This window comes from Mizuhopecten yessoensis, unplaced genomic scaffold (assembly GCF_002113885.1).
Source record: "Mizuhopecten yessoensis strain PY_sf001 unplaced genomic scaffold, ASM211388v2 scaffold2049, whole genome shotgun sequence".
Lineage (NCBI taxonomy): Eukaryota > Metazoa > Mollusca > Bivalvia > Pectinida > Pectinidae > Mizuhopecten > Mizuhopecten yessoensis.
Genome location: NW_018404352.1, coordinates 63643 through 81403, shown reverse-complemented (window position 1 = coordinate 81403; position 17761 = coordinate 63643). Strand labels below are relative to the sequence as shown.

General features: G+C 37.3%; 1 protein-coding gene across 3 annotated transcripts in view; it reads left to right on the top strand.

Moving 5' to 3' along the window:
- The window catches only part of LOC110444537 (inverted formin-2-like), a 58826-nt gene extending 43627 nt beyond the window's left edge, over positions 1-15199 (top strand). For all 3 annotated transcript variants that reach the window (XM_021488910.1, XM_021488917.1, XM_021488925.1), the window contains 13 exons: positions 832-947; positions 4568-4727; positions 5014-5192; positions 6221-6300; positions 6929-7899; positions 8422-8561; positions 8785-8949; positions 9956-10213; positions 11893-12074; positions 12537-12657; positions 13059-13223; positions 13541-13625; positions 14125-15199. In XM_021488910.1, the coding sequence (XP_021344585.1) occupies positions 832-947; positions 4568-4727; positions 5014-5192; positions 6221-6300; positions 6929-7899; positions 8422-8561; positions 8785-8949; positions 9956-10213; positions 11893-12074; positions 12537-12657; positions 13059-13223; positions 13541-13625; positions 14125-14588 (3086 nt within the window). In that variant the 3' untranslated portion in view covers positions 14589-15199. The remainder of the gene's footprint in view (positions 1-831; positions 948-4567; positions 4728-5013; positions 5193-6220; positions 6301-6928; positions 7900-8421; positions 8562-8784; positions 8950-9955; positions 10214-11892; positions 12075-12536; positions 12658-13058; positions 13224-13540; positions 13626-14124) is intronic.
- Positions 15200-17761: the final 2562 nt, after the last annotated feature.

Below are 17761 nucleotides of genomic sequence, written 5' to 3'. Positions count from 1 at the left end.
TATGTCGCTTAACCAGGTAAAATAAGTGACGTTAGCTGTTAATATGACGCTTAACCAGGTTTAACAAGTGACGTTACATGTTAATATGACACTTAACTAGGTAAAACAAGTGACGTTAGTTGTTAATATGACCAATATTTAAATGTGGCGACCAGTTTGATGAACTCGCATTCCGGGCAAAGGGGAGGCACGGATCCCTTGACTACTCACGTTCATACCGTATGCCAATTACATAAATACGTTAAAATACGCGTTTCCTTGGTAACAAATGGCTGTATAGATACATCCACCGTAGTATGGATATCCCTGTATTGTCTAGAGTGTATACATCAGAGGATCAGCCTTCAGTCGGAAATCCCTAATTTACATATTTGAGTTAATTGTGCTTTGAATTTAAAGTAAATCTTGATCGATCAATGCAAGACGAATTCTTTAAGGACGGGTATCCGGGAGCGTCTATTGTATTGTAAAGACGTGAGGGAAGGGGTGTTGCAGTTAATGAAAGCGCCTTTAATCATTTCATGCATAACTTCATTAAAAAGAAAGGTTTCACTTTTAAATCAAGGAAGTATATGTCTTGGTCATGCTGAATAATCCATATATGTACATCCCAGATAAGAGCATGCAAATTAATTAGCAATGCTGGTTGTTTACTAATAACCTTATCGGCACCAGTTGACTTGAAACACCTAACGGGAAACAATGCGGCGACATTTACATGTGTTTTATGTAAATCTATACATTCGTTTTAAAAGTTTTTGTTTGTGTATATTGTTTGACTATTTTCTGTTTTACACTGTATTTACAATAGTATGTGTTGTGTCGTTTCAGCACTGGATACAAACAATGTCATGGTAAAGAAGCAAGTATTCGAACTACTGTCCGCCCTCTGTGTGTACTCGTCCGAGGGTTATGTGCTGGCCCTAGACGCGTTGGAGTCCTACAAGGTGAGATTACGTTTTTACCTACGACCCACCGACAATTTGAGTCATTTAGGGCGAAACAATCACTAAACGTAGACGTTCACACAAAGGAACACATCCAACTAAAGCTACAAGATTGAAAATTTTAAAACGGCAAAAAAGATCAATGGCAAACAGATTGGTTGTAAAATATGTGTCATATATCTTATTGTTCGGACTAATTGCATGCAAAATAATCATATAGTAATTGCAAAGACACTATCAAACAAAATTTGCATAGTTGTTATAGCATAAAATAGTACATGCGTATGTTTAAAGTCGACGCATGCGATCATAAAATGTTTGACAGTAAATGGTTGACTACTAGCAAGCAAAAGGAAACTTTTGTAATGAAAGGACAACTTCCTCCTCGCGGTCTACTGTTCTTGTTGCACATGAACCCACATTGGAATGAATAGGAAATAACGTATTCTTAATTTCTTTATGCCATTTAGGATGCTAATTCGTTTTGATAGAATTTGCTATGGAATGTTTTAAAATCAGAGGAAGGCAGTTTGTTGTTTTCCGATTGTAGGTACAGTGCTGCTCTAGCAGCCCTACATGTACCGTCTCATTTCCCACGTGACCCGGTGTCCAAATTAATATCAGGTGACAGAACATTCTGTTTACAAGAAATATAATGTTCTGTATAAAAATATTCTTAAAGCATCGAATTTTATAATTTGTAGCACTGACAACGAGTCGGAACAGCTAATTGCTCTTTCCATTTTATTGTTTTCAATTTTATCGAAAGTCAGATCAATTGCAGTTGCCTCAGCTGAGAACAAAAAGAGGAATTATTTGGTAAACGGCAGTAAGGGGATACATTACTATCAGCACTCGCTGATGCTAGTTCCTCTTTGAAATGAATACAGTCGGTATATAGAAATGAATGTGAGCGATACTTTAAATGCCCTCAGAAAAAAAAGTTTTTGGGTTTGATCGGGAGAGTATATAAGAGTTGTCATTTATTTTATAGGTCTTGCGTACATCACAGATAAATATAAAAAAAAACCAGAGCCGATTTACGGAAAGGAATGAAATTGAACCCGAAAGCTTTTCAGAAATTTAAGATGATATATTACCGTGGAACTTGAAACAATGAGACGATTTTTTTTTTATTTAAAACATTAAAAATCTTTCTTTTTTTCGATAATTCGATTGTGTTTTGGTCATGATTGATACTTTTTTTAAGCCTTTTTTGACATTTACAGTTCATTTACATGCCATATACATACACTCTCTCTCACAAACAATTACATCTACTCATGTTTCAGCTTCACACTCATATCCTTCACCATTATTCATCATCATCATCATCATCATCATCATCCTTGTCATGATGACCAAAGCAACATCATCATCATGGCACATTAACAATCTTGTTGAAATGGAAAACATGTATTGAAGCTATGGAGTGGACAAAATTCAGGAATTACATTAATTATTTAAAAGATAAAATTGAGAAACCTTTATATTTGAAATGTTATCTTTAGATCATGTTAAATAAATATATATTTCTCTGCACTTTCCAAGCACTGCAGACATATCAGACATGGACTTTGTATGCATCTAACGTTGTAGAAAGTTTCCCGTTCAAGTGCGTTACATCAGTGCCCTAAATGATTCACAAGTATTCATGTTTAAACTAGTTATAACAAGTATACGTTGTGTTAGTGCACTTGACCTTGTACACATTTTCCGCACAAGAACCCACTTATAAAGCTTCCTGCGATCATTAACCGAGTTTATTGTATCATTTCACGGTATGGTTATGTTAGGTGGTGACAGTTTTACAACGATGTATACTGAATACAAATATCTGAAGCAAAGAGGTCAGAGTGACAGTGCAGACAATAAAATCTGTCAAACTTTCAAGACATCATATATACACACTGTGTATATAAATGTAACATAAACGTCGAGGACATATGTGACATTTAACAAGCAACCTGTGTCATACTAAAGGGATTATGAGACAAAGTCTCAACAAACAGGAAGTTAGTTTTCTCTAAGGCGTGTGGTAATTCGAAAACTAAAACACTGCATGCTAACACCCTCGGCAGTTTTCGGGGATCCAGAATATAACATTAGAAAATACCTTAATTTTCCTCTCGGAAATGACTACGCCAATCACGTGATAGTTGGGCGAAGCTAGTACTGACATGATCCCAGCCAGTTGTTATTAATTTAAGACATTGAAAGAGTAAATAAGGCATTCGATAAAAAAATTGGGGGTAAAAGGGTTGGAAAACGGTTGCTTGCTAAAATGTGTCGGCTTCATAAAACAGGAACGGCAAGACATTTTGAGATATAGCAAGTTCCCGGGACCATGAACAAACTTGCTATATCTCTCAATCGCTTATTCTCGCTTTATAATACAGTTGTTTGACCTTTGTTGAACACAGAATGACTTTCGACGTTCCTTTGGTATATTTTATACAATAAGATTTGTTTAAAATAAGATTAACTGTCACTGAAGCTCCCACGTTGAGAACAAAAATCTCTGGTTAAGCTGTCATGAGGCTTGAAATAACATCATGACTGAAATAAAGCAACATTGATTATTTATTAAGACGTCAGAGTGGTAGAGAGGGATCTTTTGAGATTCGTCGGTGAATATCTCATTAAATTACCATATTCCTTTTGGAAGCAAAACCATAGACAAGGCAAGCAGCGATAAATACGTTCTAGTCAAATATGTTTTCTAAATAGGTTTTTTATTAGGAATGTGTCGTGGTCTACATCACATTTGGACAAAGTAAATGCTGTTTCCATCGTCAGGGAATCATGGCGCGTATAGACGCGTACGTAGGCCCTATCTATTAATACTGAGTATGTTGGTCAGATCCAGCCGCGCTTCCTGACGGACACAACACTGTGGCAGATCAAAAGGCTTCTAGACAATTTATCAGAAGGTCAGCCGGCATTGCTGTCGAAGACATTTGGAATTGTCATGTTTTATTCCGTAACACAATGCCCAAGATCCCTAGAGTAACGTTTGTTCTGACGTAGATACCGCAAACTATCTTAAATCGGTCAGTAACAGCCTCATAAGTCATACTGTGTACAAAGTATGGTACTGCACAGCTGTGACATCTCCAAATTGGCGAATAAACGTTTTCGTGTTTTCATGATTTAATTTCTATTTCTAGTCGTTTAAGTAGCATAAGTAGGTAAAAACCATTTTTCAGAAAACTGCACTTCAGGAAAAGACCCGATAAACAGTATCGGTCTTTAAGCACCCTCTTGTAATTTGATTGTAATGGTACTGAGCTGACAGCAAAAGAGTTAACAGTCCTATGATAGAATAAAACCTCTGTATAAACATATAAACTTCAATATTTCACAACAATTATATGAAACAAGTTATTTCAACTTATAGTAATCACTCTTCTTGGCCCACATGTTAGCACCGGTCTTAATGTGGGAGGAAACCGGAGTACATGGAGAAAACCCGCGTTGTCGGGCTGGTAACCCCATTCCCTTTCAAGTCCAATCGGGGAATGGAACCCCGGCCGCCTTGGTGAAAGGCAAGTACGCTATCCACTGCGCCACCCGATTACACAACACCTCCGTACTGTAATGTTTTTGTTTCATTTCAGTCACTGAAGAAACAGCGGTACCGGTTTAGTCTCATTGTCAATGAACTGCGCATGGCGGAACTGGTTCCGTACAAAACTACCATCATGGGGTTCATCAACTGTATCCTCGTTGCCACGGAAGCATTGGAGGACCGCACATGCGTACGGAACGAATTTATAGGTAAACTGCGAATTGAAGTAATTTACACATTTCTTATCCTTCTGAAAGCCACATAATGAGCCACCCGTTTAGATATTTTACTCTGTGCAATTCTTTGTTCCTATGTTAATATTTATGCATAAGAAATCGAAAATGACAAAGCGCTAAAACGGGATATACCAACTGACAAAAGCCTACCGGAAACCGTGATTGTACGACAAACTTACTAAACAAATTTGTTACCAAATATGCTAAACTTCGGAACAAATCGTCATTGATTTTTTCTGCTTCTCTAACATTTCCACAGGCTTGAACTTGTTGGATATTATCAACAACCTTCGGAATGAGGACGACGATGACTTGGTTATTCAGTGCGACGTGTTCGACGAGGAGAAGCAGTCGGATGATGATGAATACGCCGAGCTGAACCCTGAAATCGTCAACCTAAATGACCACAGGGACGTGTTTAACGCTGTCCTCCAGAAGGTACACCAACTATAGTATATACAGTGGTTTATTTCTTCTACAGCTTAATTAGAATAGGTTTGCTATCTTAACTTTAGTTTCCCATGTAAATTCGGGGAAAAAATAGACCTGCTATATTACACTATATGATCGTATGATGCGATCGATACGGGCCAGCTACAGAATAGGTTTCTTTCCCTGTTACTTCTACTGAGGGGACATTGGAAGGACGAACATGATTTGCTGCACCATTGCAACATGTTGGAACCCAATCTTATTTTTTCTCTTATCAATTTTTCGGCGATGTCACTGTAGGTATCTCTGAGTAGCCCTTCCTTATTTTTTAGTAAGATGTAAGGAACGCTAGAACAGTCTCATTCGATACATTGATATGTTCGGTATATTTTATGACAAAAACACATCATTTTATGACAAAAGCACAGACGTATCATATGAGTCAGCTATGGACGTTCAATAGAGATGTAATTTTAAAGTGGACCTTGATTTTATACGACCTATCACATGTGGGCACCTACATATGACATTTTGATTAAAAACTGAAATGCTAGAACAAATACAAGTAGTTTTGGTGTACATACATTTGCTTCCGTTTGAAAATTAAAGCATTGCTGCATAGAAAATGGTTTTCCATCTTTGCGTATTGCAGAGTTATCTTCTCTTGGGAGCAGGTATTGATTGTTACGTCATTGGTTTTTGTGAGAAAATTACGTCGTTTTCTCAAAAATTGATGACGTTACTCTCACAAACAAGTGACGTAACAATCAATACCTGCTCCAACGAGAAGATAACTCTGCAATACGCAAAGACGGAATACCTTGATACCAAAATCGAAACAAAATTTGATTAATTAAGATCTTGTTTTCTATTTATATACAGATACCATGACAAAGTTGTACAATTCCCGTTGTGATTTTGGTATACGGACCTAGGGACAGACGCACTGCAATACTAATACATACTCAGTAGGTGTCTGGTCCCTATGTACATGCATGTGGTTACAGCTCTGTACTTGTTGTTTTTATTTGCAGGTGTATAACACTCCTCATTCGGACGTGTTCATGAACGTGCTACAGTTACTTCTACAGATTGATCCCCAGAGCCCGATCAGGTAGCTATGTACTGGCATCGTGTACTATTGTAAATCAGGGAACGCTTGTTTCCCTAACTGTGGTATGTTATCGCCTGCACTCATCAATAATTTCGCTCGTTTTTACGGGCTTTTCGTGGATATCATGATATGTTATAATGTAACGAAAGATATTCGATTAGAAAGGATTATTTTATGTATATCTTGCTGAAAATAGTCGGCATGAAAGCCCTAGAATGTCATTTCTAATGAATCCTTTATTATAGCAATTCAGTAATACTAATGAACGCTGTTTGATATACGATTACCTCTGAAATACGATTAAATATCGGGTTATCAACGATTACGATTGCAAATTAAGCTTCGATATACAATTATATATGATTTCAAAGAAGGCGATTGCAGTTGGAATAACATTACCATACAAGTTTGTCATTGGAATAGCATTACCATACAAGATTGTCATTGAATGAACCGGACCCTAGTTCCGTTTAAGATAAACTAGTTTTTCTTAAACGGAACTAGCATCTGGTTCCAAGTTCCGTTTATCTTAAACGGAACTAGGAAGATAAACGGAACTAGGAACCAACTTCAGGCTCCCCATTTGAATACGATTACAGCCATCATATATTGCTGATCTCGTTTTTAGCGATTTGCAGTGGAACTTTGTGGAGTCCACTGTGCGGAAAGCCATTTTGGTGGACACTTATGCCGTTGGAAAGCGTTCGTTCTCTGAACTGGTTGGATCCATGTTTCCCTCCACCATGAAAGTCCCATCCGTGTCCACAGGTGTACAAACTGACAAGGTCAGAGGACAGGTGGGCCACTTCAGTGATACGGACACAAGTGCCGTGTCTCCCTCTACTGGTGAATCTATGCCATGTCCTAATCCGGCCAAAAGTGTTACAAATGAAATAGACACGACACTTACCTGTAAGGAGTCTCCACTGACCTGTATGGTCGCTCCACTGACCAGCACGGTAGCTTCTTTATCCCGTGCGGTCGCTCCACAGACCATTCCTGACCCATGTGTGCTGTGTGGTAGTCACACTCCATCCAAATTATCATATCAGCAAAAACAACATATCAAGCGAATTCTGATGAATGACATTCCTGATGCCTTATCAAATAATGTAGGGTTACATATCCCCGCCCCTCCCCCGCCGCCACCTGTCCCGGGAACTGCAGGACCACCACCGCCTCCCCCACCCCCTCCAGTTCCAGGCGGCTTCGCACCTCCTCCGCCTCCACCCCCGCCCCCACCCATGCCAGGAATGGGAGGAACCGCCCCTCCACCTCCACCCCCGCCCCCACCTATGCCAGGAATGGGTGGGGCCGCTCCACCACCTCCGCCCCCTCCTCCACCTATGCCAGGAATGGGTGGGGCCGCCCCTCCACCTCCTCCCCCGCCGCCAATGCCAGGTATGGGTGGGATACCACCACCCCCGGGAGGTGTGCCTCCGCCACCTCCACCCCCAGGGATGGGAAAGATACGACCTTTGCCTGCCAATATGACATTTTCTCCATATCAACAACCTGCTAAACATCTGTGGACGCCTAAACCCAAACACAAGATGAAGGTGTTCAACTGGACCAAGGTCCCGCCCCAGACCATAAGTGGTAAGTGTATAATGTTATATTATTACCATGGCTACCGTTGAAGGTCATGACGTTGTAGATTTTGTATATTGGATACCGACTTCGGCAATAGCAATGTGTATTATTGCGTATTGTGATAGGCGACAATTAATGTATACATTGATGGCAAATTTTACATCATGATGTACCATTCAAGGCCACGAAAGCGAATGTTAGGTGGTACCAATGTACTGTGACCTGCAATGATTCGATTATAGTGTATGTCTACCTCCATGTTATGCCCCTTTAGTGCATATTATTCATGGTTATAGGCAAAGATGAAGCAAGTAGGCTACGATACTGTATAGAATGCACTGTTGTGAAGGTCACGTTATTTGATATCATGTACTGTGGAAGGCCACGAGCATGTATGGAGGCCACGATACTGTATATGATGTACCGTTGTAGGCCATGATAGTGTAAATTATGTATCACTGTAGCCCCTGATGCTGTATATTACGTATACTTGTAGACCAGGACAGTGTATATGATGTATCGTTGTAGGCCATGACAGTGTATGGAAGGACGTACTTGACATGGACGATGCCATAAAGGTGAAGTACGAGACGATAGAACAGCTTTTCTGTCAAAAGTCCAAGACCGTTAAAGTTGTGGAGGAGAAGAAAGTCAAAGTGCCAAAAGAGGTACGTACAACGAGTTAGGTCCCTTGATTTGAAAAAAAATAGTTCTCTTGTTCAGAATATGCAAAATTCTTATCTTACTTTAGTCAAAACCTTTATAGATTGACTTGTTTTGATTTATGTTCGTCATTATTTCAATATATATTTATATAAAAGAGATGAGATATCTAATCATTGTATTAATTAATGTCATGTTAAAGTGAATGTTCTATTTGAAAACCGCCAGGTGATTATTCTGGAAATGCAGAGGAGCATGAACGTAAACATATTCCTAAAGCAGTTTAAGTGCAGTCACAAAGATATCCTTCACATGATATCCGAAGGGAACACGGAACAGCTCGGACTGGAGAGACTCAGGGGACTACAGAAGATTCTTCCAACAGCTGATGAAGTGAGTCAATAACTGTGTTGGTGGTTATTGGACTAACTAATAAGCCATTGATTTACTGAAACAGAACGAAAATGAAACAATACATAAAACATGATTTTGTCTTTCGTATAATTGAGTTTTATTTCATCATGTATGTACCCACCACCATTTTTATTTCATATATTCATTTGCGTTTTATATCAATGGTAAAATGGATGTTTCGAAAATAAAGCCTATCTTGATTGGGTTTTTTATCGTTTAAGAAGCGATTCAGATGTGGAAAATATACCCTATCTTGATTTTATTTTGATCGTTATCAAGCGATTAAGATGTTTTAACATATGACGTTTCGAATTAATTATTGGATGAAAGTTGTCATTTGCAATACACCATCCAATCTAAGACATTGCTTTTGGTATTCCTTTAGTGGATGAAAGTTGTCATTTGTAATCCCTCATCCAATCTAACACATTGCTTTTTGAATACCTGTAGTGGATGACAGTTGTCATTTGCAATCCCCCATCCAATCTAAGACAATGCTTTTGGTATTCCTTTAGTGGATGAAAGTTGTCATTTGCAATCCCCCAACCAATCTAAGACATTGCTTTTGGTATTCCTTTAGTGGATGAAAGTTGTCATTTGCTATCCACCATCCAATCTAAGACATTGCTTTTGGTATTCCTTTAGTGGATGAAAGTTGTCATTTGCAATCCCCCATCCAATCTAAGACATTGCTTTTGGTATTCCTTTAGTGGATGAAAGTTGTCATTTGCAATCCCCCATCCAATCTAAGACATTGCTTTTGGTATTCCTTTAGTGGATGAAAGTTGTCATTTGCAATCCCCCATCCAATCTAAGACATTGCTTTTGGTATTCCTTTAGTGGCTGAAAGTTGCCATTTGCAATCCCCCATCCAATCTAAGACATTGCTTTTGGTATTCCTGTAATGGATGAAAATTGTCATTTGCTATAACCATCATCCACATTTAATGTCTCAAATACAAATGTTTTGTCCTCAAACTTACAGATAACCAGTATCAAAGCTTATGACGGCGATAAAAGTAAGCTCGGAAACGCAGAAAAATATTACCTTACTCTTGCTGAGCTGCCCGCCTATCGTCAACGTATCGAGGGGATGGTGATGAAAGACGACTTCAAATTGGCCACCGACATGCTTCGACCAAACATCAAGACCTATACCCGAGCCTGTGAGGACGTCCTCGACAACGAGTCCTTCAAGGTCTTCTTAAGGTTCATTCTCCATACTGGCAACTTCCTAAACGCCGTGAGTAGTTCATTTATGCACAACAAACAGGACAAAAGTGTTAGTGAAAGTCTGTTCTATAAGATGTTTTATCACCTACCTGTTGAATCTTGTTATAGTAATACAAGCAATTTTCAAACCATGAAATACAACGTCCTGGATTGCACATGTGCAATACGGAATGTTGTATTTACCTACTAGCCGGAACTACTTTTCTTGGGAATCCCATTGTCATAGCGATCTGAAACGTTCCCGGTATTTGCAAAAAATATCAAAGTTTATAAAATCTTTGTATCGATCTCTACCAAATACGGAAGGTATGTGATAAAAGCAAGACCACACACTTGTGTTTTTCTAACGAATAAGAAAGCACTCATTTATTGCGTGGACGTATATATTCACTCGTGCGCTCCTGCATATATATTGTACAGAATGTGAAGGTAATTCTACAAAAAGGGATTTTTTTATATAATTGATTTTATCAGAATCACTAGTGACACGGTTTTATCATTGTTTTGTTACATAAAAAAGCCAAATTAAAATAAACACTATAACAATTCCTGATAATATTTCTGTAAAAACCATTTGCAGTTGTGAATTTTAAAAACGTTGGTCAGAATGATCTGTACCACTGTCAATTGTCAAATGAATCACTTTACTATAATATTTTTACGAGGAGAATGATACTGGACCGACCCACTTTCCATAGTATTTTAATCTGAATGTATGTGTAGTTGTACAATGATAAATAACATATCAGCTCGGCTATTTTACTTGTCCCTATTCCTTCATTCTCCATAGGTTTCGCTCACATACGCTCTCTGCACCCCTATCATAGCAAAAGTGAAGGCACATGGCTATCTATTTGATTGGTCTGATGTAAAAGACATCCGACAAATCGCTAGGCTGATGCCTGTCCTTTGAAGAACGACATCCGACTTCAAAGCTAGTCGATTTTACCTTTACGCGAACGCGATATTTTTTTATGTACATCAAAGGATCAAAAGATGTCTCATCAACAAGGTAGCGTGCACTGAGCCTTCCATTTCCCTATGTTATATTCCAGGGTTGCAGAGAGCGAGAGCTGGCGTAACCCCTCAAATATCGAGGATGCTTGTCTTCATATGTATCTAGTTACACGGCGAAGCATATCAGGTCTAGATAATGAATGATTGCACGTTAAAAAGGACATTGAAATAAGTGTCCACCGTAGTTAAATAAGTGTCATCAGCAGTGAATAGCACAACCACTGTAGTAAAATAAGTGTCATCAGCAGTGAATGGCACAACCACCGTAGTTAAATAAGTGTCATCAGCAGTGAATGGCACAACCACCGTAGTTAAATAAGTGTCATCAGCAGTGAATGGCACAACCACCGTAGTTAAATAAGTGTCATCAGCAGTGAATGGCACAACCACCGTAGTTAAATAAGTGTCATCAGCAGTGAATGGCACAACCACCGTAGTTAAATAAGTGTCATCAGCAGTGAATGGCACAACCACCGTAGTTAAATAAGTGTCATCAGCAGTGAATGGCACAACCACCGTAGTTAAATAAGTGTCATCAGCAGTGAATGGCACAACCACCGTAGTTAAATAAGTGTCATCAGCAGTGAATGGCACAACCACCGCAGTTAAATAAGTGTCATTAGCAGTGAATGGCACAACCACTGTAGTAAAATATATCTTATTTGTCCATAGGGAGGCTATGCCGGTAACGCCCTGGGATTCAAGATCAGTTCTCTGAACAAGCTGATGGATACCCGAGCCAACAAGCCCCGAGTGACCCTATTACATTATTTGGTGAGCGAAGCCTTGAAAGAGAACAAGGGCTATCTCAAATTTGTAGACGAAATGTGGCCTGATTTGTCGGCCGCTTCCAGGTATGTACCAGATTCAATCATTAACGTTCCTTAAATTAGGAAATTTCTTAACGTATGCTTCTTCAAAGGAAAGCATCACTGAATACAAGAATTGTCTCTTAATTCAATGTATTTTCTTAACCTCGGTAATAATTTCCTGTATATGGACGTTCTTTAAACTAACTCTTTCAGGATGGATTGTTAAGTTTTTTGCTTGCAGATCATTCTTGTATATTGATGAACGAAAATTTAAGCATATGTTTGTTTGGGAAATATATATTTGATTTACCTATAATATTTTATTTCGTTTTTTAATGAAACTGACTGTCTATACACATAACACTGACAGTGATATATACCCACTAGAATCCGTATAATGGACATTGATAATCTCATAGGAACTCAAGGTTCAGGTTTTTTTCTTTTTCTGCTTCGTACACAAAATTAATGTAAGTTAGAATAATTTACAATTCCTTATTACAGGTACACGACGGAGGCCATGGCGTCAGAATTAAAACAAACCTCGAAAAATATCAACAATTTTGCAAATCAGCTCAAAACTTGTCCGGATGATGTCAGGAACCAGCTTCAAACATTTGTGGGCGTAAGGTCGTCTTTTGATTTATGCTAATGTTTAAAAAATATATCTAATTATTGATAAACATACATGTAAAGTTCTGCAGATCATATTTCTAGTAAAAGACTCTTACTCGAAATGTTTTTTAGTATTTGAATTACCAAACATTGTATCACATTCTGACAGTTACTCAAACATTTTATATATCCTCATCACTGTTTAATAAAATGTTAACATTCACTGTTTTGTACAGTGATGCAATCATCTTTCTTTTTGATTTCACGTTGAACTGTTATTAAATATTCATAACATGCATATGCCATTCTTAGATAATTAACATTATCGTCAACATCAAAGTATATTTAGCTGTTAAATTTTCTTAAATCTTATGTATTTATAATACATTTGTATGTTTATTGTTATAAAAGGATGCGAAATCGGAAATAAAAGAACTAAATGCTGGCCTGGACAGGATTGCAGAGCTCGGGAAGAAGCTAGCAGAACATTTTTGTGAAAATGAGAGCAGTTTCAAAATAGAGGAATGTGTTGCTACCATGACTACATTCTGTGAGAAAGTTAAGCAATGTGAAAAGGTAGGTTATACAAATGTAGGAAAACCTGGTCATCCCATGTTGGGACATACTTTCTAGATTAATTAAATGACTGATTCAGTTCTTGAAGCAACTCTCATGAACTTTATGAACTGTTATGAACGTAACGATTGTTGTTTTGATCAATGAAATATGTACTAAGCAGAAAGTTTTAGTTTAAATATGAACAAAGAGAAAACTCAAAGCAGTTCACTATTTAAAACAGCAATATATCAACATTGCAATATTTGCTCAATGAAGCAATTATTGAATTAAGGATTATAAAATTCAAAAAAAAAATTGTGCCATGTTGTGTATAGGAAAATGAACAAAGACGTGTCCAGGAGGAGAAGGCAGAGAGGCGACGAAAACAGCAAGCAGAAATGAAATCAAACCCTAAGCAATGCAAGTATATCTTTTAATTTTGATCACCAATAGATATATTTAAATACAGATTATTGAGTTCGGTCCTTTACAGACATATTTTTGTGTCCGTGGGATTTTGCGGATACAAGATAGCGACTTTGAGTTTCAAGTACTTTAGGTCAGCTGAAAATATTTGGTGGCCATTCTGGTTACGCGACTGGACACATTTATGACGTCATTCAAATGGCGACGTTAAAATTATTAAAATTAGCTTTCATATACAATTTAAAAAAAAATGAATTTGAAATGAAACCTTGATAAGTCCGCCATCTTTGTCCCAGAAAAATATCTTGGTAGCGATAACCCTTGATCATTTGTACAATATTACTTAGATTATATTTTTAAAACACTGTTAGGGTTCTAGTCTAATTAGTCGTACTGGATTAACGAGCTTCGATTGTAAATTATTTCGAATCCAACCTATGTTTACTGAATCCATGAAAGAGGGAAGATGTTAACATTTCAATTCTATCTGTAGGTAAGAAGAACATTCCAGATCAGGATGAGGGTTGTATCATTGACAAACTGTTAAATGACATCAAGAAAGGATATAAACTGCGAAAGGCAACAACTCCATCACCCTCTCCCGTCAAACATGACAAAGTGGACGGAACATCAAACCCCATTCCTCCTTCATCTGTATCAACAGTGGCGGACAAATCTGACAACACTCTCCCAACTGTCAATGGTAACGTCACTGACTCTCTTGTCAATAAAGATTTCAATGATGCTGAAAAAATTGACGTCATCGAATCTCGAACAAATAGCATCTCAGAACAACCTGCCAATGGCGGACATGAACTATCTACCGTGAGTGAAGAATGCCTTCCTCAGAAGGATGAATGCGCAGTAAGAAAGGATGCCTTGCAAATTTCAGTTGATAAAACTGACAACAATGTAAATGTCGAAAACAAAGAGAATTCGTCAGAAACAATTTGTTAGTTTGTTTATCTCAGTTACATTTTTACGGTATAAATATTATTGGTTCCGCGTTTTAAAAAGTAATCAGTATAGTCACTGAATGTGAGAAACTCGTTTAATGCTTACAACAAACTTATTGTTTAAACCACAGTTTTGTTTATAATGTACCTAACAATTGACATTAAATATGAAATTAGATTTCGTTATGTTTGTAGGGTGTATATATGTGAAGTACAAATTGTACCTTACAGCTGTTTAATACATTAGCAACCCTGCTTTCACTGAGAAAAGTGCCTGCTTTGCGTTTGAATACTAGCTTTTCCAATATTTTAAAATGCATTTTCAAGTCAAACACCGATGAAAGCTAGTTGATAAAATCGGTTGGATTGCTGTCTTTGTATCAGTTTTTTCTTAAGTTCTTAAATGAAGTCGCGGTTTTTAATTTGATTTGTTTGCTAGCTTTGCCTTTAATGTGTATTTTTTGGTAACAAAGTCGTTGCAAAATGTCTTTGTAACATTCGTCAGTTGGAATATTTCAAAGGAATGGAAAGATATTAGTTAATTTCCCCTTGATGGCTAGGAAAATTAGCAAATATACTTGAGTAACCGGATGAAATATGAGTAGAATGATTGAATAGCATAGAATATTTACAACATTCCAAATAACTCGATAAGATACCAGTAAGTTGGAATGTTCTATTTGGCAGCATGGACTGTTTTAAACATTGGCAAGTATTGATATTACATCTGTGTATGGAATGCTTATATGTTTATTTTCACGCATTATTACTACAGTCGATACCTTGAATGTTTTATATGAACATGTAATCGATATTAATCCTAATGATCAAAATTTCCGTTTTTCAATACATTGTGATAATTCACTATCGGCTCATGATACACGTGTATCTTGATGAGAATATCAAACTTCGTCATCTTGTTTAATGTTATAACACTATGTATGACAGTTATATTTACAGCTTGCCTTATCTAGTATATACCATGACACTACAATAAATAACAGTTTATATAGAAACTTTGTTGTTATTTTTATGCTATTTAATCAATAAATGACGACTTAAATAGGCTACGTATGATTTCCTTTTTGTTTAGCAGCTGATTTTGTCAGTCTATACAATAATCATATGTAACTGTTGCATGTTAACTTCCTACCAAATATAGTGAATTCAAAAAACGTAAAGAAGAAGCAGACATATATGTTAATTTGCAATCTTTAGCATTTCGCACTATGTTCGCAGCTGCTAGGGAAATATTGCGTCAGATAATATTAAGTAAGGGCGTTACCTGGGTTAGGAGATTACCTGGGGTAGGAGATTACCTTGGTTAGGAGATAGCATTCACCAAGTATCTAAATAATGTGAGTGTAAATTTAGACAAAATAAATTGTTAAAAATAAATAGTATTGTCTTTTTGCATCCATGTGCCATATCAACACCAGCAAGGAACTTCTTATTTACAAACCAACCGTCATAAACTTCTGATTCACAATATACTCACAGATTTATTAACGTAATTTACTTAAAGAAATCATTAAATACTGTAGATATGTATTACAGTAGAATTACGTATAGGAGACTGAGATTTGTCCTCTTTGACATCTTTAAGGACATACTGATCATACCTGCAGTGTTAATTAATACACAAAACAAAAGTAGACCACAATATGTGCCATAAATTGAGTGAGCCAGGTGTCGACGTGAGTGTAACCGACAAGATTACCACCTCAGTCTATTGAAGCTGATGGTTAATAATCCAGATAGCCCCTTGCAGTTTTGTTTAATCTTCAAATAGTAAAATATAGAAATTGATTACATTTTCTTTCTCTGTACAAATAATCCTGCTGCGCTTTTCAGCACAGTTTTTGATTTTTGCCAGAGACTTCAATGTTATACGACATCTAAGTAACTAAGTCCTTGGAACTGTTTTCTTCAACAGTACTATAGCATTGATAAGTCAGTTCTGAAAAGAAATTAGACCTAAGACTGCTTTACAGTACTATCGCTCTATTTGAACTACCTGTGTAACAACGGAAGTGTCTTTCCATAACTCTGCTACTGTTATATCTAAACGGAAGCTAAGGGAAGGTTACTATTGATAGGAAAACCCCGATCCATCGGGACAGGGATTCTGAAGTGCTTAGTTCTTTTACATAAGTCTCAAATTCAACATTTATTTTATTAATTATGAAATAAATGCGTCTTCCTGATGCGTTGTGTGCCTATTTAAACCATATATTTACAATTTGGTTTGGTTTGGTTTTATTTTGTTTAACGTCCTATTAACAGCTAAGGTCATTTAAGGGCGTGTCACTATGTGTGTGATGTATGCGTGCGTGTGTTTGTGTAGGTGTGTGTGTGTGCGTGTGTGTGGGTGTTTGTGTGTGTGTGTAAAAGGCAGGGTATGCTAGTATAAATACCTCCTTGTGCCGTCTCACTGAAATACCATGCCGAAGGCACCCAGCACAGCATTCCGCCCGGTCACATTATACTGACAACGAACGAACCAGTTGTTGCCATTTCCATAAATGCTGAACGTTAAGCAGGGAATAACAACCACCATTTTCAAGAACTTCGGTATGTTCCAGCCTGCGGACAGAACCCATTGTCTTCCTTACCTCGGCGAACGTTCAACATTAAAGCAAAAGTAATGTAATACCAAGCAAGGCGCTAGGAAAAGAACGGTACAGTAGTTAGAAATAGGGAGAAGCGTAAAGAACAAATAGCGTATTATGAGTTTTTTGGCTTTCTACAACGACCAACTAGTTTTTTTTGTAATTTTAGAAGTTTGTTGTTTTTACCCTGAATATAAATTGCGGTTTAAAGTTTCACGACTGAAAATGTTTAAATAAATAGAATATGTTTATGCTGATAATTCGGAGGTATGGTTTTCAATTAGATTCCAATATTTTGACCTGTATAATTCAGCATCTAAGTCAGAGGCAAAGAGGTGTAAACGAGATTATTGATGTCTGGCATTTTACAACAAATTGTGCCATTGAATTTGATGTAATTTTGAACGTATACGTAGCTCATATGTTGGAACTGAACTTGGCAATCTCTAAAAAGTAAAAAAAAAATAAGGAAAAATATTAAAAAATAAGGACAAATATTATTTTTCGTTTTTATACGCCCGTCGAAGACGGGGACGTATTATGTTATCACGTGAGCGGGCGG